We start from the raw sequence: 25,511 nt of genomic DNA, 5'->3' as shown, positions 1-25,511 counted from the left end.
GCATGGGCATAGAGCAAGAACTTGAACATTCAGAAGTACTCAGCATATTCAAGGAACAGCAAATGGTCCTGGTGGCTGCCATCTGGGAGTTGAGCTGAGTATAGGGGGTAGGAGATGGGGCTGAGGAAGTGGAGCAAGCCAGATTTTGAAGAGTCTTGAATGCAATGAAAGTGACATTGGTTTATGCAGTCAAGAAGTATTTGTTAAGAAGCTACTCTGGGCCAGATTCTGAGCTGAGTGCTAGGAAAGAAATGACATCCCCAGTCCCTGTGTTCAGGAAATGTACAGTGGAGCAGAGGATATGTAAATGTGCAGACAAATGAGTGTCACAAAGTGTTATGAGTGTCAGAACAGCCATCTGAGAGGCAACACAATGAAGTAGTGAAGGTTCTATAGTGTGCTGAAGTATATTTCCAGGAAGATTTTATGAAGGAGGCCACAGAGTCAAGGACTTTCAAGTTGGAGAGAAAAATGGAGGAATCTGAATTTTAGAAAGATTATGCAAGTTAGGGTAGGCAAGTGATTAGAAGGCAAAGAGCCTAGACAAAGGGGGAATTCCCTTCTGTTTAAAAATAAAGGAAAACCTCACCAAATTATGTTGTTAGACGTGGAAAGATAGCTCAATCCAGTACTCACTGCTTCCGGAATTCCCTAATGTTAAACCAGTTTCATGTGGATAGGAGAAAAGATTATCAGAATCCTCTTTCCTGATAATATATTACAACACTTAAAACAGGTAAGAAATGTAGAAAGAGCCATGTGAAAAGCCTCAAGATGAGTGTGGGGGAAAAACAGAGAAACCAGGTAGAGTGTGACATTCCATAGAATGCTCTTTAATACGGGTATAGCTAGTTACATCGTCGCACTGGCTTTATCAGTCACATTACTTGTATATTCTCAATAGTTTCATGGTAACCAAATAAAAAAGAAGTTTTAAAGTGCTCTACTCCTACCCTTCTGCAAACCCTCTTCATGATTTCAAGATGTTAGTTCTGACAAGTTCAATTCATAATCATGATAATTAGTACTAGACACTTCTAGTCTCTTCACCAACAGTACACGTTGTTCATTAGTCAACATATAGATGCAGTATAGAAAATATTTATCATATGTAAGGACCACATTTTGAGTCATTTAGGAATATTTTAAGCTAAACATACTGAAGGGTGCTTCCACCACTGATTATTTTTTCCCTCTGAGTTATTCTACTTCATTAAGATGTGATTTTATAAGCTAAATTAATTCTTTTTTATTTTTTATTTTTTTTAAATGTTTTATTTATATCTAGGAGAGAGAGAGAGAGAGACAGCGTGAGCAGGGGAGGGTCAGAGAGAGAGGGAGTCACAGACTGAAACAGGCTCCAGGCTCCGAGCTGGCAGTCAGCACAGAGCCCGACGCGGGGCCCGAACCCACGAAACGCGAGATCATGACCTAAGCGAAAGTCGGACACTTAACCGACTAAGCCACCCAGGCGCCCCAATTCTTTTTTAAAAAATGATTTTGTTATTTTATTTTTAAACATTTATTTTTGAGAGAGAGTGTGAGTGGGGGAGGTACAGTGAGAAATGGGAACAGAGGATCCAAAGCAGGCTCTGCTCTAACAGCAGAGAACTTGACATGGGGCTCAAACCCACAAACCCTGAGATCATGACCTGAGCTGAAGTCAGATGCTCTACCGACTGAGACACCCAGACACCCCATAAGCTATATTAATTTTTAAATTCCTGAATTTGAATTTGTTGGGTGAGTCTCTCAGAGAAACAGTGTCATAAATTGACTTGCTGAGTTCAAAAAGTTTTAAATGAATTAAATGTGTAATCCCCACACATGAACATATTACATGTCATTCTCTGGTTATTTATAAACGCATGGAAAAGCATGTATCAGTTTTCCAGGTAATATTTAGTATAAATTTTTTCTCATAAAAATTAAGGACCAGTGAAATTTTTAAAAGGTTGATTTATTTGAGAGAGAAAGAGAGAGAGAAAGCATGAGTAGGGGAGGGGCAGAGGGAAGGAGGGATAGAAGCCCAAGCAGGCTCTGCACAGTACAGTTTGACTGTGCAGAGCCTGACTAAGGGCTCCATCTCCCAAAGGTGAGATCATGACCTGAGTTAAATCAAGAGTTGGAACCTTGGGGGTGCCTGTGTGGCTCTGTCAGTTAAGTGTCCAACTTTACCTCAGGTCATGATCTCATGGTTCATGAGTTCGAGCCCCACATCAGGCTCTGTGCTGACAGCTTGGAGCAGAAGCCTGTTTAAGATTATGTGTCCCCCTCTCTCTCTGCCCCTGCCCCTGCCCCACTCATGCTCTGTCTCAAAAATAAACAAACAAACAGAGTTGGAACCTTAATCAGCTGAGCCAGCCAGGCATCCCTAAGGCCCAATGAAATTTTTATTCAAATGCATATTTTCTCATGGAAATGCAAAGCCTTTGCATTTCTTTTCTGTCTTATAGTAATTATTTTGACTTAGGATTGCTTAAAAAGGTTTCTTCTCTGGAACAGCATGAATATTTCCTTAGATGTTTGGAGTAAGGTTCCAGTGTGGATGGTATCTGCATTCATTATCTAATTGAGATGAAATACAGGTGTACAGTATAATAATAAGGACAGCCCTTTTTGTTTTTCATCATGAATTTATTTTAGAAAATTTAAAATTTGTCCCAACCTTTTAAGCTAGATTTACAGATATAACCACTTTGTTGCCTATTTATTAGAAACCGTAAATCTGATTCAGTTTATTCCCCCAAAGCCAGATCTTGCCATACTCACTCCTGGATAGGAAGCCAAATTCGTAGGCTTTAAAAGTGACCCCTGTGCTGATGCATAGGGACACATGTACCCTAATGTTCAAAGCAGCACTCTCAACAATAACCAAATCCTGGAAAGAGCCTAAGTGTCCATCAATTGATGAATGGGTCAAGAAGATGTGGTTCATCTATACGATGGAATACTACATGGCAATGAGAAACCATGAAATCTGGCCATGTGTAGCAACATGGATGGACCTTGAGGGTGTTATGCTGAGCGAAATAAGTCAGGCAGAGAAGGACAGATACCATATGTTTGCATGTATAGGAGGATTAGGAGGAATTTAATGGAGGACCATGGGGGAGAAGAAGGGGAAAATAGTGGGGGAGAAGGAGGAGGCAAACCATGAGAGACTCTTGAAAGCTGAGAACAAACTGAGGGCTGATGGGGGTGGGAGTGAGGGGAAGGAGGGTGATGGGCATGGAGGAGGGCACTTGTGGGGATAAGCACTGGGTGTTATATGGAAACCAACTTGACAATAAGCTATTTAAAAAAACAAACAAACAAACAAATAAATTAAATACAAGTGGCTCCTGGATAAGCTTTTCTGACCCCATCTGGCCAGGCACTCTCACAGGGATCCTGCAAACACCTGCTTGTAACCACTTGCCAGCGTCCCCTCAGAAATTAGGTGGAAACGATGTGATATGCTCAGAAACAGTCTTAGAGTTTTGGGATCTTACAAGGCAACTTCATAGAGAACTGATCAAAATAAACCGTGAAAGTGTATAAAGATTAAGTTAAACACACTTGGGGAAATGACACTAGAGCATATTCGTGAAAAATAATTCTCCTTGAAGCAGATTCCCAGGGCTTTTTGGTCCCAGAATGATCTGATACATTATTACAGACTGTAGGGATGTGCATAAAGAGTATTATGGTAAAAATTTAGTGAAAACAGTCTGAGCCTGTGAGAAACTTCAGCTGAATTGAAATACACAGAGGGATGAGGTCAGAGGATGATAAATGCATCTTTAAGCAGTGTGTGCCTGAGAAATTATGCATGATCAAAAGTCTTCCCACAGCCCCACTTATGACTAAACATCCTTAGCATGAAGAAAATTACAAACAGGTACACGTCTGTGTTGAAAATGGAAATGAATAGCTCTCTATGTTTCTTTACTTTCTTATATATGTACAGTCCTTTATTGTTTAAAAGAACTTTTACAAGCATTATTTCCTTTAATCATTATAACAAGCTGGCATGGTAGGGAAAAGATTTTTCTAAAAAGCAAAAAAACAAAAACAAAAACAAAAAACCCAGACAACAACAACAACAAAAATACACAGACTTGGGGAAGCCAGGTTGTAAATTTACTTGAAAAAGAGTGTCATTGACCTCAGTCACAAGCCCACACTCAGGCTGTTGTCAAAAAAAAAAATGGAACTGGGTGAAGTAGCTTATCAGACCAGAGGTGCAAGATATGCATGTGTGAGCGTGCATGTGTGCATGTGTGTACATGTATGGATGCACGTATATCCACATGCATGTGTATCTGATTGCAACTTTTTTGCCTTTCTAAACAAACTCAAGAAATTCCTGAATTAATTTCAAAAGACCTGTAACTTTTCCCTTTAATTAAGAAGAATAAAAATATAAGCATCAAAAGAACATGATGTGAAAGCTTAGACAGAAAGATGTGGGGGCGCCTGGGTGGCTTAGTCGGTTAGGCGTCCGACTTTCGCTTAGGTCATGATCTCGCGGTTCATGGGTTCGAGCCCCGCGTCGGGCTCTGTGCTGACTGCCAGCTCAGAGCCTGGAGCCTGTTTCAGTCTGTGACTCCCTCTCTCTCTGACCCTCCCCTGCTCACACTGTCTCTCTCTCTCCTAGAAATAAATAAAAAAAAAAAAAACATAAAAAAAAAGAAAAAAAAAGAAAGATGTGAGGAAGCAGAATAGAGTCAATATGCCATGTATAGAGCAGATCCAAGCAATACTGCAGATATGCTAGACGGCATCTGTAGGTACCTGTAAACCACTTGAAGAAACACATGAAGGAAAGCCCTCTGCATTTGTTCTGTTTTTATCAAACAACTGTATTTCAAGGTCATGCCCCTCTTTAAGAACATTTCAGTATTAAAACCCTGATTTCTCTATTATGTACAATAGTCAGTGGCCTTGAGTATGGATCTGTGTAGAAGCAACATTTCATGGTAGAGAGCCATTTATTACACACTTTAAAGGTATCTGTATTTTCCACCAGACAGCTCTATCTCAGGGTCCTCACGAACATTTACAATCTAATCTTATAAAACTAATCTCACTGTTTCTCCTCAAACTGAATTCTACTACATGCTCTCATTTCCAATAAATGGTAAAACTATTATGCAGTCTCTCAAGCCGTCAACCTGGTTCCCTGTTCCTCATACTCTCATCCATGTATCACTTAGCCCTGCTATTTTATTTCCATGAAATCCCACCAACAAATGCCCTTGGCTCTGGCCTCCCTGCTGTTATTTCAGTTCAAGTGAAAGGTAAGGAAGGTCTAGAACTCTCAGGGAGCTTTCTTACTGCCCACAAGATAAAGGCCTAGCTCCTGAGCTGGTATGCAGGTTTTTACCTTTACAATCTAGCCCCTGCCTCATTTTCTAAACCAGGCTACTAAAAACTTAATTGCAGCCACATTGAACTTCTTGCAGCCCACCAAATGCTATGCAGTTTTGTCTCCCGACACTTCTGCTCTTTTTGTTCATTCTGTGTAAAATACACTTGTCCCAACCCTGGGGCAATAAAAATATAATTTATTATTAGTAGTAAAGTATTATTAGATATTTTTGTTTAAATTTCTTTTCCATAATTTTTCCCTTTACTAGTTTAAAAATTATGCATTCTATACCTATTATTCACCTTATTCATCTCTATCCCAAGCACCTAGCATATATAGCAAACAATAAATATTTGTTGAATGAATGGTGAAGCAATTTTAAAATCTCCAGAACACTTTAAAAATATATTTACAAAGGCTTAATACCAACTCAATCTTGTTATTGCCACAAAACTCAAATGTAAACTTAAGTTTTTTAGATACACAGATAAAAGGAAAACTAAAACCAATCAGTATCTTACAAGGCAATAATTATTATATTAAACTGCTTCCTACACAACTTTGGCAGGAATAGATCAAGCCAGATCTTAAGTTAATAGCCAACATAAACAATAAAAAAGATGATTTATTACAATGATAATAAAAGCTTTCAACCCATCCCCATTCATCTTCTAAGTTATGCTATCACTTTTGGGCAAGGGAACACTTGGTTTAAAGACAATACTGAAATACCCGTTACCACCACCTCCGGGGCTGTCTCCGTAAGATCTGCAAGAATCAGTCTTGGCCTTTGTCCTAGCATGTCGCCTAAGTGACATCTGAATCAAGAGGCCAATGCTCTACTCACAAAATGTATGCTGCAAGGAGTAAGATTCAAAATTACCTTTACTAGATGAGAAATAGTCCTGGGGTGCCTGGATGGCTCAATCGGTTGAGCATCTGATCCTGGATTTTAGCTCAGGTCATGATCATAGGGTTCGTGAGATCAGACCCAGTGTTGGGCTCTGTGCTGACAGTGACTGCTTGGGATTCTCTCTCTCTCTCTCTCTCTCTCTCTCACACACACACACACACACACACACACACAAAATAAATAAACGTTTTAAAAAATTAAAAAAAAGAAATAGTCCTACAAAAACAGAAAAATAATTAAATGTAAACTCTTAAGAAATAAAAGTAAAAAATTAGCTGTAAATATCAAAATAATATAGAAATAGATGGAAACCACTTTTTAAAGTAAAGAGGAAAAAAGTAAAGTTGAGGATGAGAGTGTTTTTATTTGTCTTAGCAGGTCAGAAGCCTTTAGATTATGATGTCCAGTTTAAATCAACAGGCTCACTGTCAATGACTGTGGAAATCAGGGAGACGTTTCAGAGAAGCATTACAAAGAATACTTAACACAAGGGAAACGTAGAGAATTTTGGCTGGAAAGAAATATCAAAATCATAGCAAAATCTTAGCATACATATGATTTTAGATGTATTAAGAAATAAATATAGGGGCGCCTGGGTGGCTTAGTCGGTTAAGCATCTGACTTTTGCTTAGGTCATGATCTCGCGGCTCATGGGTTCGAGCCCCGCATCGGGCTCTGTGCTGACTGCCAGCTCAGAGCCTGGAGCCTATTTCAGAGTCTGTGTCTCCCTCTCTCTCTGACCCTCCCCAGCTCACGCTGTCTCTCTTTCTCTCTCTCTCTCTCTCCTAGAAATAAATAAAAATTAAAAAACATTTAAAAAAAGAAATAAATATAAATGGCACACAAATTCTCCATAACAGTGAAAAACCAAAACCAGAGAATATAGTCAAAATCAAAGAGGAAGAGATTGGGCTTAGGAAAAGGAATCATTTGACTTTGTGAGAGATAAATTTAAATGACTAATGAGGGAGGTTATGAAAATTTCCAGGAAGGACTGAAAACTGTTTTGAAAGGTTTAGGCATTCAGTTTTCTGTAGGAAGGACAATACATATTCCTTCTCATGAATATTTCCAGTTCTATGAATTAATGACATTATCTTATATTCGTTATGTATTTACATAATATCCTATAAAACACAATATATTCTGTGCTTACTTAATATTCTCAAATTTCTCCTCTGGAGTAAAACATCACAAGCTTAAACCTTCCTCATAGAAGGTATTCCTTTGACTATTATTGTGTCCACCAGCCAGATCTTCAATTTCTATGCAACTTCTAACAAATATGGAGCACCAAACAAATACACAGGTCTTCAATAAGTGCCCAGGAAATGCCAAGTCAAAACAGGCAGATTACTCCATGGCTTCTGCATGTCATACATCTATTAATACATCCCAGGATCATGTTCACACTTTTAATAACAGCACTAGGCTGCTGACTCACATTCGGGCATGTTTCTACTTCCTTCGTTCCTACATAATTATTCCCTTTCTTGTGTTAGCCTGGATTGTTTTTTACCCTAATCTCATCCTGTTTAACTTGACCACTTTTCTCAATTTTCAAGGGTCCATTGAATTGTTGTCCTGACTTCCATGTATCAGTAACACTACCAAAACGATGAATTTCTTCTCTAAGTCTTAAATAATCAAAGGATAAGGAGGATCAGAGGAAGCTCAATAATTCTTTTTCCGTTATGAGCAAGGCTCTCTGCTAGGTATTGGGGGTAAGACAAACATGGTTCCTGCTTCCTGATAGATTACAGTCTATGAGAGAGATAAGTAAACAGAAAACTACAACTCTCTCCCTGATAAGTGGTATGATATGAAGGGGAGACAGCAACAGAACAAAGGAAGACTTTGAGACAGGAAGAATTACAGATCTAGGTGCCGTGGCTGCATGTTACAGTACTATCAAACTCCAAAGAGAAGGATGCAGAAGAAGAGGCTAATGACTGAAAATTTGCAAAAAATATATCAATTAGCTCCTTTAACCCTCACAGCAACCATGCAGGGCAAGTATTATCCCAATTTGACAGAGAGAGAAACTCAGCATTTAATAGGGTAGATCTACCTATCCAAAGGTCACACACCTCTAGCTAATAAGTAACAGAACTGGATTTTCAATCCAGGTCTATATGATTCCAAAGTACGTGTATGAGACCATGCTACCTTTCCAGCGTTCTCCATGTTTCCAATTTATTAACAGAAAAGCCAAGAAATCTAAAATTTCAGAAGTCCAAATAATATCTACTGCTTCTATTTTATGTGATATTTATTTAAGACATGACGTCAAACTAATTTGACATAAGCTTGTCCCAAACTGTTCTGGAAATTTTCTTTTTTTTTATTTTTTTTATTTTTTTTTAACGTTTTTATTTATTTCCAGGAGAGAGAGAGAGAGACAGCGTGAGCAGGGGAGGGTCAGAGAGAGAGGGAGTCACAGATTCCGAAACAGGCTCCAGGCTCTGAGCTGGCAGTCAGCACAGAGCCCGACGCGGGGCTCGAACCCACGAACCGCGAGATCATGACCTAAGCGAAAGTCGGACGCTTAACCGACTAAGCCACCCAGGTGCCCCTGTTCTGGAAATTTTCTGACACTCTGAATTCAGGTGCCATCTACATGATTTGCAAGTTATGTTTTCAGGGTCCAGAGATATAACAATCTATCCATAACTAAAAGGGCTGTTATTTCTTCCAGTTTTAGAAAAGGTTATCATATTTTGCCATCTTTGGGCATTCTTGTCTTTTACAGAAAATATGCTACTGTTAATAACAGTGTAAAAGCACTCAACAATTTTAGAAGTAGCTTGAGTGTCTAGTTAGATGGTTCAGTGATAGTACTTTCCTGTCATAAGGAGGTAGCTGATATTTAATATGTATTCAAATAGGAAAAGGAAACAATCCAGGAAATCAATCTAGCACATGGAATTGTTGATGATATCTGAAATTCTATGCTCATTTCCTATTACTGTCATTTATTCAGTAAATACAGTGTTTAAACTAATTCCTGCAATAGGTCACTCTGGAAAGATCCTCAAAGTAAGAGTCACCGAGAGCAATAACTTGTCCCAGTTCTGTACCTGACAGGGCATCCGTTCTTCATCCGCTCATTTCTCTAATTCCCTTTGGCTCCAGGAATGATTCAATTACTACTAACACAACCATAACTGGCCCCCTGGATTGTCTTGATAAGATCATATCCTGACAGATTCCTAGAAACACCTACTCTCTCTCCTCAAAACCTACCAATATGGAGTGTAAATTGGTGCAACCACATTAGAAAAACCAATATTTACTAAAGCTTAACATATACGTACCCTATGAACCAGCAACAGAAATGCTTACATATGTTCACACAAAGACATGCACCAGAATGTTTATAGCAGTGCGATTTGTAGTGTCCAAAAGTGGAAACTATCCAAATGTCCAACTACAGTGAAAGAATAATTTGTGCTGTATTCATACAATTGAATACTTTATAAGAAAGCGAATGAATACCTACAGCTACATGTAATGATAGGGATGGGCTTCACAAACTTAGTGATGAGTGAAAGAAGCCAGACATAAAAGAATATGTACTGTGTGATTCTGTATATGTGAAGAACAAAGAGGCAAAATTAATTTATTCGATTGGAAATTTAGATAAGTATTCCCCTTAAGGAGGGGTGCTAACAGCAAGGCAAAATGAGATGGGCTTCTAAGATGCCAGTAATAGTTTCTCTCTTAACTGGGGTCTTGGTTAATTGAGTGTGTGCAGTTTTGTGAAAATTAATTGCCTTATTTTTCTATATATGTACTACAATTCAATAAAATGTGCTTAAAGTCTTCAAAGGCTTGAAATGTTAAATAGCTAATTTTTGGACAGATTAAAATGGATTGAATAAATTGTGACCCCTGGGGTAGGAAAAATTTTGAGTAAGGATCTATACGCTAAATAATACAGACCTAAATAAGGCTATCCTAAGATAGACCTGGGTCTCTCACTCCTACATGTCTTGAGGTTCTTAGGTCTCCCTGCTCATGGCTGCTAGTCTTTATCTGGGCTATATCTCCCCAGTCTACTTTCTCTGATTATGAATATTTCACCTCTGCTCAGAGGCTGCCCTCACTCTTCAAGAATATGCCCTGGCCGACGGGCCTTAAAAGCAAGGTACTTTCCAAATTCAAATATTCTTCACCTGGCCTCTAAATAGCCTGCACTGATCACTGATCATGCAGTCACCTTCTTCTCTCTTCAGGGCACTCTGGGGAATCATCCTCACAAAGACCTCTCTGTCACATCTTTGATTTGCCTCCTGTGGCAACTGAGAGTAGGAAGCTGAGCTGTTACACATACTGTGTTAAATTCACCCAAATGTCCACTTGACCTTGATGGCAGAAAACGCTTTGTTTTTGTTTTCCCCGTTTCTTACAGAGTCACCTCCCACTTGCAGCTCATTTACAGAGCTGATTGGGCTGGCACACCTGGGCCCCCAAATGGCCAAATGACAACTGTGTCAGATTGCTAGCCCTTTTCACATACTCTGGTTCTCTTCAGGAAATCATCACTCAGAAGCCCCTCAGTAGGCTGCTTGTCTAGGATGATATGATGATAATTTTATAATATTAAAATATCTTAAATATATCTTAAGAGAAGCCAAATAACTCTCACTTTATAGGAAGGCACGAATCTGACATTTAGCGAGTACCTACTATATGCAGGACTTTATCCTTGGAATTTTCCCATTAAGTTATTTTTAGTCCTTATACAACCTTGTAACATAGATATTATAATTTCCCTTTTGCAGATGAAAAACTAGAGGCGGAGGGTTTAAATATATTGCCCCAAACCACCCAACACATAAGATATAGAGCAAGCTATTAAACCAGGCATCAGCAAATATTTTCTATAAAGATACAACAAATATTTTAGGCTGTGTAAGTCACATAAGGTCTCTGTCACATATTTTTCTTTGTTTCTCTGTTGGCTGGTTTGTTTTTACAACCCTTTGAAAACATAAAAACTATTCTTAACTCCTTGGCTGGATTTGGTCCAAAGATGGTAATTTGCAGACACTTGTCTTAAGAAGTTGGGGGGGAAAATGTGATAAAAATATATGCTTTGGACTTTGGTCTAAGTTTAACTACTAATTCCATCACTTTCTAGCTAACATTTATGAAGAGTTTTCAATATACCAGGAAACATGAGGTGTTTTAGATGTATTCACTTATTTAATCCTCACAACTCTGTGAAAGAGTGGGCTCTACTATTCCCCCATTCTACAGATAAGGAAACTGAAGACAAGAGTGGTTACATAACTTGTCCCATTCCACACACAGCAAGGAAGTGTTATATCCCAGGTCATCTAGCTACAAAACCCATGTTTTTCACCACCATGTTAATATCATTGAAGTCAATAATAAATTACCTGATGAGGATAAGTTACTGGATTGTATTTGCACATAAAAAGAAACATTTAATTTTCAATAATCCTTTTAGCCTTGCAAGAAAAGCACTTGTAAATAAGTCTGTTGCAAGTGGGATTGAAACATCTAGACTCCTGAAGGTGCCCTTATGTAAGATTCTACAGGTTCTTAAATGTGTAAAGCAGAACCCAGACAGGGTGATCTTTCCAAGGCAACAGTGAAGACTAGAGTCCCATTAATCAAGGTCAAAGGAGCCCAAAGTACAAGTTGAGATTCCAAGTTTGACAGGTAAAGAACCAGGCAGGAAATAATTAGTAGGCATCCAAATGGGCAGGCAGTTGGTGTCAGAACCTGAAGCTAAGACACCAGGGTACCGGTTCAGGGGTTGAGCCCTGGGAAATTTGAGATTCCTGTGTCCACTTTGAGTGAGCAGCAGGGCCGACTCAGAGCTGAGGTGCAGAATCATTGTATGAGGAAGGGTGGCTCTTTGCCCTAGGTCTGCACTGTGCTCTGGGATAAAAGGTAGGGCTCATCCTAAAAGTCAAGGTCAGCTGAGTCCACCTACTGGAGTTAAAGATCTACAGATACAGGGACCCAGGAAAATCCTTCAGATATAAAAATCTTAAATATAGTTCTTAAAATCCAAAATAACACATACTGCTATTTATGTCACTACAATTAACCTGTTATATGCCACAGATAAGTAATAGAAAGGTTAAAAAATAAAAGAAAATTTAGAAAGGACACTGTAGTCTTGGGTGGCCTGTGGCATTGGCCTACAAGAGCTTGCTGTGATGGGGCCCCAGGAGGTCCCTCAGCCTGAGACCCTTTGTGCAGGCTGTTCTCATTCCCTGAAATGCTTGTCACCACTCCTTTTACAGCCTTCATCAGTGAGCTTACATTTTCCATATTTTATCTTAATTTTTTGCTTTGTCATACTCATCACACTTTTTAATTACATATATTTTTAGAGCGCTATGTGTTGCCTGTTTCCCTTCCTGGACTGTAATCTCCATGAAGGCAGAGACCATATCTGTTTAGTTCATCACAGTATCTCTACCAGGTGCCTAGTTCAATAAATTGCCCTTGATAATTACCCGTTATGACCAAACCTCTATTGGCATGTTACTGAAATGACTAAATATTATTTCTCTTCAGAGGAAGAAGAAAAACCTCCTGAAGCTGAGAAATATGTACTACAAATACAAATTATCTGTCAGTCTTATGTAACAATACCAGGAAAATCATAAGACATGAGATAAATAGAGAATCATCATGTTATTTATACCAAAATGTGCCCACAAGGTCCTTGGGACAGAGAAGGGACTATATAAATAACAAAAAGATCCCGCTGGTAAACAAATAGCAAGAATATTTCTGCCTTTCACACAGTAAACATTATGCTTGTTTCTTTTGCTCACTGATGAAAAATTTTACCAAAGTAATCAGTCCTGTTTTTCTCCTTTTTTTTTTTTCTTTCTTTTTTTAACTTGAGGTAGCTGTAATTTACTAAGTAAACTACCTGGCATGGAGTACTCAAAGTCCATGTTGTCTACCACCACTCAAATAGCAAGGGCATGGTTGGCATTCCAAATGCATATAAAGTAATCAATAAAGAAAAGAACAAATTAATCGAAAGTTATGTAATCTTATACCCTGAAAAGAACCTGATTAAATCTCCATCCTTTGTGGCTATTGCTAATCTAGAATAGTGCAGGTGTTTACAATCTTTTGTGATATGACCTCAGGTGACCCAAGGATAGTTTTAATTGCTTATCAAATGTAATTTTATTAACGAGATAAAGATATTGTGAATGTATATAAAACACCTCTGAAATACAGAGAGCTTTTCAAGATGGGATTTTTAGTTCGCTTGCTACTCTTTCTTTAGAGTCTAATTGATTTTCTTGACATCTCTTTAGCCTGGCAAACTGCCTACCTAAGTACTTTATCTGACCTTCAGGCTGTTTGCCAGGTATTGATCCAATACCTACAATGGCTGTGTTGTACCAGCTCTTCCAACTTTGATAAGGGCTAATGTACTAGCGCCAGTTAGACAGGAAGTCAATGGTCTCAAAATTTCTCTCATCCGCTTCTATCTGTATCTTCCTTTCTTCTTATGCAAGAATTTCAGGTTCTATCAAAATCAGATCTGAAGCAGATCAGATGGACATCTGGGCCTAATTTATCTTCTAGGAATTTTTTAAAAACACATCTTAGAAGGGCTCTCTAGGCAACAATAAATGAAAATGTTCAGAAATATAAGATTTCTCGTTGAAGTTAAAACAATGTTATTAGCCAATATTTCCCTTTAAAGAAAAATAAAGCTAAAAATAACTTATGGAGATGCTGAGGGCAGATTTAGACAAACTGCACTGCATATAGTAAAGAGAAAGTAGCTAGTAAAGGGTCTTGAAATATTGTCATAAATGAAACCATAAAAGAAAATGAGATTTTAGTTAAACTAAAGAATGGCTTAATTGGGGAGAGCAATGTGATCACTCTGAGATGAATATCTGTCAGTTAATGTGACTGTAAGTATTAGTTTGTAGATATATCTCATGTTTTTCAAGTTTGCCTTGACCATAAATTTTAGGAAAACATTTTCATTAGACAAATGGCCCTGGGCAGGCTGGGGAGATCCTCTCCAACAGAACACCCTAATTACTCAGCCCAGGATGGAGTCTTCAGAGGGAGAAAACAAAGGACCAGAAAGCAGAATCACTGAAATAAAGCCCTTTGGGAAACAGAGAACCTGGCTGAGAATATAGTTTGTGTTTTAAGGTAATTTGAACGAGGTGAAATTGACTGACTCCCCGTGCGGATGGGCTACTGATATGCTTTGCCCTTTGTCAACTAACTTCAGAAAAACGGTTGGAAAAATCTCATAATGCCTTTGCGTGGAGAAAAACGGTGTTGACCGGTGCCTTGTTTATCTGATCTGTGTCCTTTTGTAGCTTAAAATAGAGGAAACGCCATGATAAATGTACTTTTAAGTTGCCAACCTGAGGGAAGCAATTAATACTTAGAATAAACAAAAAATGTACATTCATCATCATATGCCACTTCAGGCAATCTACATTCCAAAAAGTCATTCCAAGCAGCTGGATACAGTCTTGAGCTGATGACTGGCCATGGTGGGAAAGGGACAGAGAGCCCCACAGACAGAGCTGACTTAGTTGGAAAAGTGCAGAGCCTTCTGCAAGGGCGGCTGTGGGTGGAAAAGGTCCTACAGAGCTGGCAGCGGTGGGGACGATGCACCAGATCTCACAGGGCTGGCCACAAGCGGAAGAGGTGCAGAGGATTCCGTGGGGCTTTGTGCATACGCCCAAGGAAGCTGTGCTTTAAAAAATATTTTAAAAATTAAAAAAAAAAAAGGAGCTACCAGTTTTATTGGGCTCTCTACCCATACTAATCAAGAACCACTGAAAACTTAGAGTCACCCCCTCCTTTCACCTGTTAGGTTCACTGGCCCAAATGTTATTCCAGACAGACCTGTGGAATAGACTGTACAGTTGGTCCTAAAACCATGGGAGCCTTTTGAATCTTAAATACTGAGATGCTGGGACACATACCGTCACATCAATTCACTAGGAGAGGCAGGGGAACGGCTGAGAAGCAACTGTAACAGAAGTGCGGCAAGCAGGGCGGAGGCCCAGAAATGCCGTTAGATAACCGCACAGTCTATGCTGGCACCGGCTGCAGATATTGACAGAGTTTTGGACACCAAAGCCGGAGCCATATCCATGACTTCGGAGGAGGAAATGTTGAATAGAGAAGTCATGAATGAGAGGTGATGATTACTCCAGGCTGTTTTGTCAATTATCAGTTAAATCAGGCCTGCTATTGTGATTACAATGCTGTTTGTCTCCAGCAGCTGGAGGCAAAAGACCTTGAAAACAAGGAGAGGAAATCGACCGAATTTGGCATGAAAAAAATAGTTGAGACAAATACACCTGGGGAATAAACATTATGAAGTGATAGAAACTCTTAGAACGCACCATAGCCAGGAGGGCCAGGAAGGGTGGCCGATATGTCAGGAATGTGTGCAGGGCAGAGTAACAAAATGCTGTCGCTTCAAGTCTAACAGCTCATGGGATGAGGCAGAGACTCCATTTACCTTCTGCAGGAAGGGTCTGTGGGATTAGAACTAGAACTGAGGTGCTATTTATGGGTTTACATTAAAAAAAAAAAAGGAAAGGAAAACAGAGTAGAAGAAATTCAGTAAATGACAAATAATCAAAAAATTAAAAAACATTGTCAAGTCACAGTCAGAAAAGCAGAAGGGGGAGGGAGAATGGGGTCCAAAACTTAAATAAAAGTGAGGAAAGTTAAAATATTATTTTATGAAACTGCCTCTTGCGGAAGTACAGAAATCATGTCACGTCTTTGGGCCTGAATTTCCTCAATTGTATGGATGACAAGATTGCCAAGGCCTCCTCCTAGCACCAAATTTCTATGCTTCAAAACAGGTTTTAAAGTTTAGCTTCCTTGGGGGCATGTGAGTGGCTCAGTCGGTTAAGTGTTGGACTTTTGCTCAGGTCATGATCTCGTGGTTCGTGGGTTCAGACCCCAGCATCAGCCTCTGTGCTGACAGCTTGAAGCCTGGAGCCTGCTTCAGATTCTATTTCTCTCTCTCTCTCTGCCGACCCCCCGCCCCTCAAAAACAAACAAACAATTTTAAAATCTAAATCTGGTTCTAACCTCACTTTGGGGAATTCTCTGAAATGTATCTGTTTCACTAGGTTGACCCCTTTCCTCACATCCCCAAAAGGCCATCTACTTATGCTACCTGGTTATGAACAGCACACCTGCCTTGTTTTTAACAGAGGGCGTGAAGATAGAGGAGAGTAAGCTGGAAACACGATCTGGCTTCTGGTTCTGGCTCCTCTGCTCAGATGCAGGCCTCACTCTAAAGCACCAGACTAGGTTATCACTGAGGTTTCCTCCGGTCCTACTTATTGGTCTCTCTCTGTGAGGCCTTCGAATGAGTTCTCTTCAGTTAGAGGTCAACCACCAAGGAGAAAAAGGACCAAGTCTCCTGCATTCCAATCCTCCGCCTAATCCATTCACAGAAACTACAACTAAGATGTCCCAGCTAGAGGTCAGAAAGTGTATGACACACAAGAAAACAGTAACAAAATCCTGAAAGACAAAGGACTTCCCAGAGAGGTGACTCACTGTTACAAACCAGTCTCCAGAGGAACCTGGGGGGAAGAGTCACTCCTCTCAGAGACACCTGGAATGAGATCTGAAAGAATTCTGAGGGAAGAGTCAATGGTCATATACCCCCAGTGCTCACTCAGAGGGGCTGTCCCCACACATTTCTCATGTCTGGTGTCCAGGACAGTCATCGCTGGCTAGTGGTGACTTGGAGTCCACTAGAAATATTCTCTACGTGTCCACCTACAAGTTCTCCAGCTTTCTACTTCCCCCACGTCAGCCTGCAGGCCACTCCGCACCCTGCATTCCTCTCAGGTGTCCTGTCAGGCAAAACTGGTTTATTCGAGGTCATGCTGGCAGCCGAGCCCAAGAGCCTACTGCCTGCGCTGTTAACCTTGCCAAGTCGAGCTGCATCTATTTTTTTTTCTTCAATCATTCCTAGAAATATCAATTCTGGAAAACTCTGTTTTCCCACAGAAGGTTTTGGCAGCCAATCCTCAACAATTACCTCATTCTCTGCTCTGCTGCCATCTGAGACGGTGTACCAGGAAAAACCGTGCACCTGGAGGAAGAACAAATGCACAGAGGGTGAAGGCGTGGATCAATTCTTCCTCCTGAAGCGGTTCCATAGGAAAGGCCTTTGTGGAGTTAGAGAACATTCTTGCTGCCAGAGGCGTGAAATTCCATCTACCCCAAATCTATCATTTTACACATGAGGAAACTGAAGCTGGGTAGAGGGATTCCTTCTGCAGGTTATCATTAAAATATTTAGAGAAGCGCCTGGGTGGTACAGTCAGTTGCACGTCCAATTCTTGATTTTGGTTCAGGTCATGATCTCATGGTTCATGAGACTGAGCCCCACGTTGGGCTCTGCGCCGTCACCACAGAGCCTGCTTGGGACTCTCTCGCTGCCCCTGCCCCTCCCCTGTTATCTTTCTCTCTCTCTCAAAAATAGGTAAATAAACATTAAAAGAAACAAAATATTTTGAAATATATAAATAGATGAATGAGTGAATGAATGAATGGGAGAAGGAGAAATTCAGAAATCAAAGGAGGACAAAACCTGTACTTGTAGAGCACAATATAAGGCCAGAGGAAGGAGATACAGAGAACTCTGTTGCTAAGTGTCTTTTGGCAGGGGTAGGCGAGGGTCTGCTCTAACAGAGTATATTAGACTAGACGGCTTATAAACAATAGAAATGTACTTCTCACAGTTCTGGAGGTTGAGAAGTACAAGACCAAGGTGCCATCAGATTGAGTGTCTAATGAGAACCCACTTCCCAGTTCATAGATGGCATCTTCTTGCTGTGTCTCGGAGTCTCTTGTGTAAGGGTACTAATCCTGCTCATGAGGGCTCTTACTTCATGACCTAACCACCTCCCAAAGGCCCCACTTCCTAATACAATTGCAGTAGGGGATAGGACTTCAAGGTAGGAATGTTCAAGGGGACACAAATATTCAATCCATAGTACCAAGCTCAATCTACTCCTCTCCTGCACCAATCAGGTAAAAATGTAGCCACGAGTCATCATACCTTATTTTTGGCCCAGGCAGCATCTTCTGGAAAGAAGCTGCTCATGTTTTTCTATAATATGGATAATTAGGGGGGCACCTGGGTGGCTTAGTCGGTTAAGCGTCCGACTTTCGCTTAGGTCATGATCTCGCGGTTCGTGGGTTCGGGCCCCGCGTCGGGCTCTGTGCTGACTGCCAGCTCAGAGCCTGGAGCCTGTTTCAGTCTGTGACTTCCTCTCTCTCTGACCCTCCCCTGTTCACGCTGTCTCTCTCTCTCTCTCCTAGAAATAAATAAAACATAAAAAAAAAATATGGACAATTAGGGGCACCTAGATGGCTCAGTCGGTTAAGTGTCAGACTTTGGCTCAGGTCATGATCTCATGGTCTGTGGGTTCGAGCCCCACATCGTGCTCTGTGCTGACAGCTCAGAGCCTGGAGCCTGTTTCAGATTCTGTGTCTCCATCTCTCTCTGTCCCTCCCCAGCTTGTGCTCTCTCTCTGTCTCAAAAATAAATAAACATTAAATTTTTTTAAAAATATTAGACAATTAATCAGAAAGTTAAGGCTAGAGAGAGCCTCGGGAAGCATATGTTCACATCCTCATGTTTTAGAGATGAGAGAATAAGTCCTGAAAAAGTAAATTGGCTTTCTCAGAATATCCAATGACCATGGAATAGTCACAAAAACAGAAAGCAATACAGACAGACCTGGATCTACTTGTCCTTGAACAATTTTTTTCCCTACTGAAATAAGTCCAAGACATGTGCGTGCACACATGCATACCTGTGCCTCTCTACCTACTGCAGGTATAAAGAGTTACTAAATATACTATTTTAACAGCTGGGATTTCACAAGTTGACTTTTACAAGGTGTTTACAGTTTCTTAAAATGTGTTTGGCTCTCTCTTTTCTTTTTCTGAGATTTAAAAAAGTTAAGATAGAAGTTAAACATAAGGCTGAATTGGTCAAGACAGTTACTGCAAGCTTACTTTATACCAAATTATAGGCAGTGAATTCAAGCTTGGCTTAGTGCGATGCCAAACCACCCCACTTTGGTCAATAGCATTCAAATAAGGTAATCAGAAGACAAAGTGGTCCCCCTGAGGCCCTGTGGAAGTTGCCAGTGTGTGTCTCTCTCTGCACCCGATTAGAGACAAGTTCCTCTGAATTCAGAGGGAACTAAGAACTGAGGGAACAAAGTTTGTGGGAACGAAGAACTAGATCCTAGTAGCAGATCTGGAAGTTGGTGAAGCAGCCACTCTCTGTTATTCTACTGGGGCTTGACCTGTGCCGAGTTACTAAAAATAGGTAACTTAGCTTAGAGAGTCCATGATATGCACACCCCAATCCCATAGAATGAATGAGCTCTTCTAGGAAACCAGACACCCACTGAGGAGACTAAGGAGTGCCCTGGAAGAATTCAGAGGCTCCCTCTCCCGCAATACCTCGCTCATCTTCTTCCTCTGGTATCCCCTCAGCTCATCTTCAATACGAACATTCACTGTATAGGAATGTACTGGAAACTGAGTTGGACTGGAAACTGGAGACCTCCCTCAAGGGGTTGACAATCTGATGAGAACCAAGACTTGTACACAAAAAGTTAAATAATTATACAGCTAGAATAACCAGAGTGCCACAGAAGTAAAGCAATGAGAAGTATGGAATTAAGAGAAGGTTATTGTAGTGAATTACAATAGATAAGAGGCCTTTCCTTTGCAGGGATTTAAATCCTCTTCTACAATCGATTCTTAAGTTGTATTATTTCGGGCAGATTTATGGTCTACCCTCATTATAATAAAAAAAAGGAAGAAGAAAGTAGAAGGATATAGCACAAAGAGTAGGAATTTGAATTCTAAAGCTTCAGTTGAGCACCTACTATGTGTCAGGCACATAAAAAGAGAAATGAAATTTAATACATGGTGGAGTAACTGAATCCCACTCATTAAGTGCGAGTTAAAAGGCAAGTATGAGATCCTTGGATGGCTCCCAAGGATGCCATAGGCAAACTTGAGGAGGTGGAGTCCCGTGAGGAGAACAGTGAGAAAGAACATGGATACCCCTAGAGAAGTAGAACACAGCTTTGTAATAAGATATTATCATTTGTGGGGGCAAGAGATGTAAGTAGATCAGAGTAGACAACTAAGACTAAGAAGGGTATAAATGGTGGTTGGAATGATTTGTTATCTAAGAGCTATTATCTGAGGAATTCAGAAGGGTTAAACAAGGATGAGAAAGATGTAAATGAAATGGGACCAGGAAGGAAGAAGAAGATATGCTCTTTCCCTGACCAGACATCACAGTGTCAGACAAGGGCTCCATTAAATCTTCCTTTTATCTGCATTTGTCCTCCATATGGTGGGAGACATCATCTCCTTCCCAAGGGGAAAAATAGGTGCAGGAATCTGACACCAAACCACAAATGTGACTTGGGAGTAAATTATCTAATGGCTTGTGCCCCAGAATTTCCCTCTGTGATCTGAAGATAAACATGATAAACAGAGTCAACTCTCAGAGATCCTACTCACGGAGACCAACAGTATGAGTATATATAAACGTGTATAACTCCAATCATTGCTTTCCAATAAATTCCATTTATTCAAAATGGAATAAGAACAGAATTCAAATTTTATATTAAAATAGTATTTATTTACCAAAAAAAAAAGGAAATATTTACTTCCATAGTCAGATCTTAAAGGAAGATTTAGCAATAACAGAGAAATGAATTGTAGAGCTAACATATCATGCCTAGGAATTGTGATAGCTCAGTCCCCATGAGTCTCAATTAGTTCAAAGATTAGTCCTTGCTCAGCATGTATAGATGATTCATTTTTATTTAACAAAAACTAACTGTATCTCTGGATTATGCAATTTATCAAAATGACTATATTCTAAGCAGAAGGAGGCAAAGCAACAAAAATAACAAAGGAGGATCTGGGTGTGGCACGTTTTCGTGTTTCCTCTCACCCTTAAACCAAAATGTGTTTCTTGGAAAAGTATGTTTTCCGGTTGCTCAATGACACAAAATTTCCCATTGCCCTTAGCCCATTGTTTGCATTGCTAGGTTCTGGAGGCAACACAGTAAAAGGAATGGAAGTGAAATCTGCAGCTAGTTAGCCCTTTAGTCAAACCCTGGCTCTGTCACTTAGGTTTAAGCATTAATTATTAATAGTTCTTGAGTTCCTACAAGGTCCTCGACCTGGGCAAACTGCTTTACCTGTATTATGTGTCATAATAACTCTATGAAGTAATTACTATTCTTGTGCCCATTTTACAGATGAGAATACTGAGACATAGAAAGTTTAGTAACTTGGCCATGGTCACAGTAAGTGGTAGAGGTAGGATTTGGTCCTATACATAGGTTATGTCTCTTAAGCTTTGCATTACCTCTTTTTCTTGAATTTAGACTCTGGGCAACTTAGCTGCTCTGGGCTTCAGTTTCTTCATCAATAATACGGAGAATAGGGCGACCTAAGTGGCTTAGATGGTTAAGTGTTCGACTTGTGAGTTTGAGCCCTGTGTTGGGCTCTGTGCTGACAACTCAGAGCCTGGAGCCTGCTTTGGATTCTGTGTCTCCCTCTCTCTCTGTCCCCCCCGCCTCCCCCCGGTGCTTTGTCTCTCTGTCTCTCAAAAATAAATAAATATTAAAATAATAATAACAATAGTAATATGGAGAATATACTACCTATCTTGCTGAATTGATGGAAAAATTAAATGATAATGTAAAATGTTCAGTGTAGATCCTGGCCCAAAATAGGTAGCCATTAGTTATTATTACTATATTTGATAAATGCTTGTTTTTATAATGTCTAAGATTCCCCTGATAAAATGGCTACTTCTTAAGTTGTATAGCTACATTTTCACGAATAAGAATAAACTTATCAGTAGTAGTCTTTCATTAACAGGAAAATCACAATTCCCATTAACTTCTTTTACCTATGTACTTTGAGAGCAAAGTCAAATGCTTAAGAGAGCACTAATTAAGACTGGATTTTAGTCGGAGACTGTATTTAAAAAAAAAAAAAAGGCCAAAAGTATTTTAAATGAAAATTGACCTTAACTTTTAATCATGTAAATAACCAAAAATAGTGGCTTATACTGATCCTGAAACACCATAGTATTCACTAGTAAAATGAGCCCACTCATGCACGTGATTTGGCTGGTTATTGGATTAACTTTCCTATATGAGACACTGCTGTTACCTGCTCAACAGCAATTGCCAAGCCCCCATCCCTGCCCCTTGTCCCTTCCTACATCCTTGTTATCAGAGCACAGATTTTATTCAGAGAATTCAAGGTCATGGCTCCAAAGAGGTGAAGACCCTCCCAACCTGAGGTAGTAAATCATGAGGCACCTAAACTAATGCTGACATTTCCACCGACCTTGCCAGTCATCGGTTTAACAACGGACTTGTGCTAGGGTGCTGGATAATGGGGCACTCTGGGAAAAGGATTTCAATTCTGAAAATCAACATTCAAGTAGAAACTTCCTTCTTTACATGTGTATATGACAATTGCAACCACAGTGGCTAACTTGAGATCGTTAGGGGAACCAATGTTAGAAGACCATATACTGAGGATCTCAGAGCAGAAGGACAGAGAGAACCTGAGTTCTCAAGGAGCCACTAAAGACAATACACCTTGAATGTGCCTTAAAGAAGCCCTCCAGTCTTCTGGTGAACTACTTTAACTACTCATTGTTTAAACCATTTCGGGTTGGGTCTTCCTGTTGTCCAAAGCTGAATGCATCTTAAATGATGCCCAAACCCAGAAGACTGGGTCTTGGTTAAACTTAGAAAGTCCAAAATAACAGAGATAGTCCAACATTCATTCTTGATTTTGATTCCTACCAAAGGCGTTTGAGTACAGGGAGAAGGAGAAACAGCAATGTCGTATTTTAAAAAATGGGACTGGGGTGCCTGGGTGGCTCGGCCGGTTAAATTTCAGACGTCGGTTTGGGTCACGATCTCGCGGTTCGTGGGTTTGAGCCCCACATTGGGCTCTGTGCTGACAGCTCAGAGCCCGGAGTCTGCTTCGGATTCTGTGTCTCCCTCTGTCTCTGCTCGCCCCCAGCTCATGCTGTCTCTTGCTCTCTCTCAAAAACAAACCGTAACAATTTTAAATAAATAAATAAATATTTTTTAATGTTTTATTTATTTCTAGGAGAGAGAGAGAGACAGCGTGAGCAGGGGAGGGTCAGAGAGAGAGGGAGTCACAGACTCTGAAACAGGCTCCAGGCTCTGAGCTGTCAGTCAGCACAGAGCCCGACGCGGGGCTCGAACCCACGAACCGTGAGATCACGACCCAAGCGAAAGTCGGACGCTTAACCGACTAAGCCACCCAGGCGCCCCAATAAATAAATATTTTAAAAATGGAACTATTTTATCTGACCGTTGTCCAGATACTGACTATTCCTTTCCATGCTCATTCCACTTCTTTTGACGAGCTCCTAGTCCACATCAATTTGCTCATTCGGAGTCTCTTTATAGATGTCCCCAGAGTGTTGAAATAGGACCTCAGATTCTGTTACAATCCTGGGAAATGTTACTTCCAAACTAGAAAACTGTGCCCTTGTTGAAATGTGCCTTCTCTCGCCCTATACACAGATATCAAGTGCCACCTCCAACTGGCATCCCTGAGCTTTTACAGCACTGGCAACATCTAGAAAGTAACTCGGTCTGATTGGAATAGGGTCAGAAAACTGCCCGTGAACCGCTGCCTCTTTGACCATGTGGAGCATCAGCAACAGAAAACTGTTTTCTGAGGGGGCAAAGCCATGGAGAGTGACGTACAGGAGCTTTGTAGAGCCACTAAATGAAGAGCAGAGACTGGCAGTAACAGCTTCCTTTTATCAGGGGCGATTGGATGGTTGTCATGAGCAGCTGTTCCCTTCCACTACTGACAGGCAGCAGGATTATATCTGGGAACAAAATTCCCCACAGTACAGTTTGTGAGAATAGAAACACGCTACGGAAGGACATTATAAAAATCTTCCCTGGAGACTTTACATTGTTTTCTCCTCAAACTCTCAATATAGAATGAAGATGCACATACATATATATATACATAGAGGGAGACTGAGAGAAAGAAAGAGGAGGAGATTGATTTTTACATACATGTAAAATGAAGGGGTGATATTTAAATACGGGCCTGCCATGGAGACAAATTATTCTCCAGTGCTATTAATCTGTGATATGCTATATCCTGAGGACACATTCCACCCCCACCTCACCAGTGATTATTGTCAGCATGAATTATTCTTGCACTGGTTAGTCAAGTCCTTTCTTCACAGCCTTGGCTGAAGAACTCTCCCTGCAATTTCAACTGCACTTCTTCCTTACCACCGCGTCTCCTCTCCTCTTTGTTTCCCTAGGTCTCCGATTTCATCCTTTCCCCTCTCTTCTTAATCCATCATTCTTTGTGAGACACTGTTGGCCGAGCACTGCACAATAGGCCTTGTCTTACCCTATTTACCATGCCCATTAAATCTATTAGTCTCAGTACACCATCAGCTTTTAAAAGTGCCCCTTTCACAGGCCCCCCCCCCTTACCTGTTCTAATGACATCGTTCCCTTTCCCACTGCCCTTTGAACACTCATGTCATTAAGCTCCAATTTCACTTCGCTTTTGATAATGACAAGATGGCTGCCCTCTATAATCTTACTCCGGAGCCTAACAGAGAGCACCTTTACAGCAGCAGCCACGAAAGATACCTATTGATTGCTCTTCTTGCCTCTCCTTCCCGCAAGGTCCCAGGGCTGCTGTTAGTAATTGTCCAGTCAAAGCCGTTTCACAAAGACAGTTTTAACTGGCCATTCTCACTGACACAGGAACATGGATATTCTAGATGACTTAGAGCCCTTTCCCTTTTCCCCTTTCCTCCCAAGCATTCTGGTCAGATGTTCAGCTTTCATTCATGCCTTCAAATATGTACGGGGCGCCTGGGTGGCTTAGTCGGTTAAGCGTCCGACTTTCGCTTGGGTCATGATCTCGCGGTTCGTGGGTTCGAGCCCCGCGTCGGGCTCTGTGCTGACTGCCAGCTCAGAGCCTGCAGCCTGTTTCAGTCTGTGACTCCCTCTCTCTCTGACCCTCCCCTGCTCACGCTGTCTCTCTCTCTCCTAGAAATAAATAAAAAGCATTAAAAAAAAATATGTACTTACTGAGTGT

The 25,511-nt window shown here is 40.5% G+C and overlaps 1 protein-coding gene across 1 annotated transcript in view; it reads right to left on the bottom strand.

Moving 5' to 3' along the window:
• LOC144234475 (uncharacterized) overlaps positions 1-25,511 on the bottom strand; it is a 556,590-nt gene that overhangs the window by 279,839 nt on the left and 251,240 nt on the right. The window contains exon 6 of the mRNA XM_077767823.1: positions 17,347-17,400. Within this exon, the coding sequence (XP_077623949.1) occupies positions 17,347-17,400 (54 nt within the window). The remainder of the gene's footprint in view (positions 1-17,346; positions 17,401-25,511) is intronic.

This window comes from Crocuta crocuta, unplaced genomic scaffold (assembly GCF_008692635.1).
Source record: "Crocuta crocuta isolate KB4526 unplaced genomic scaffold, BGI_CrCroc_1.0 scaffold154, whole genome shotgun sequence".
Taxonomy (NCBI): Eukaryota; Metazoa; Chordata; class Mammalia; order Carnivora; family Hyaenidae; genus Crocuta; species Crocuta crocuta.
Note: the sequence above shows the minus strand (reverse complement) of the source record. Positions and strands in the feature narration are given on the sequence as shown.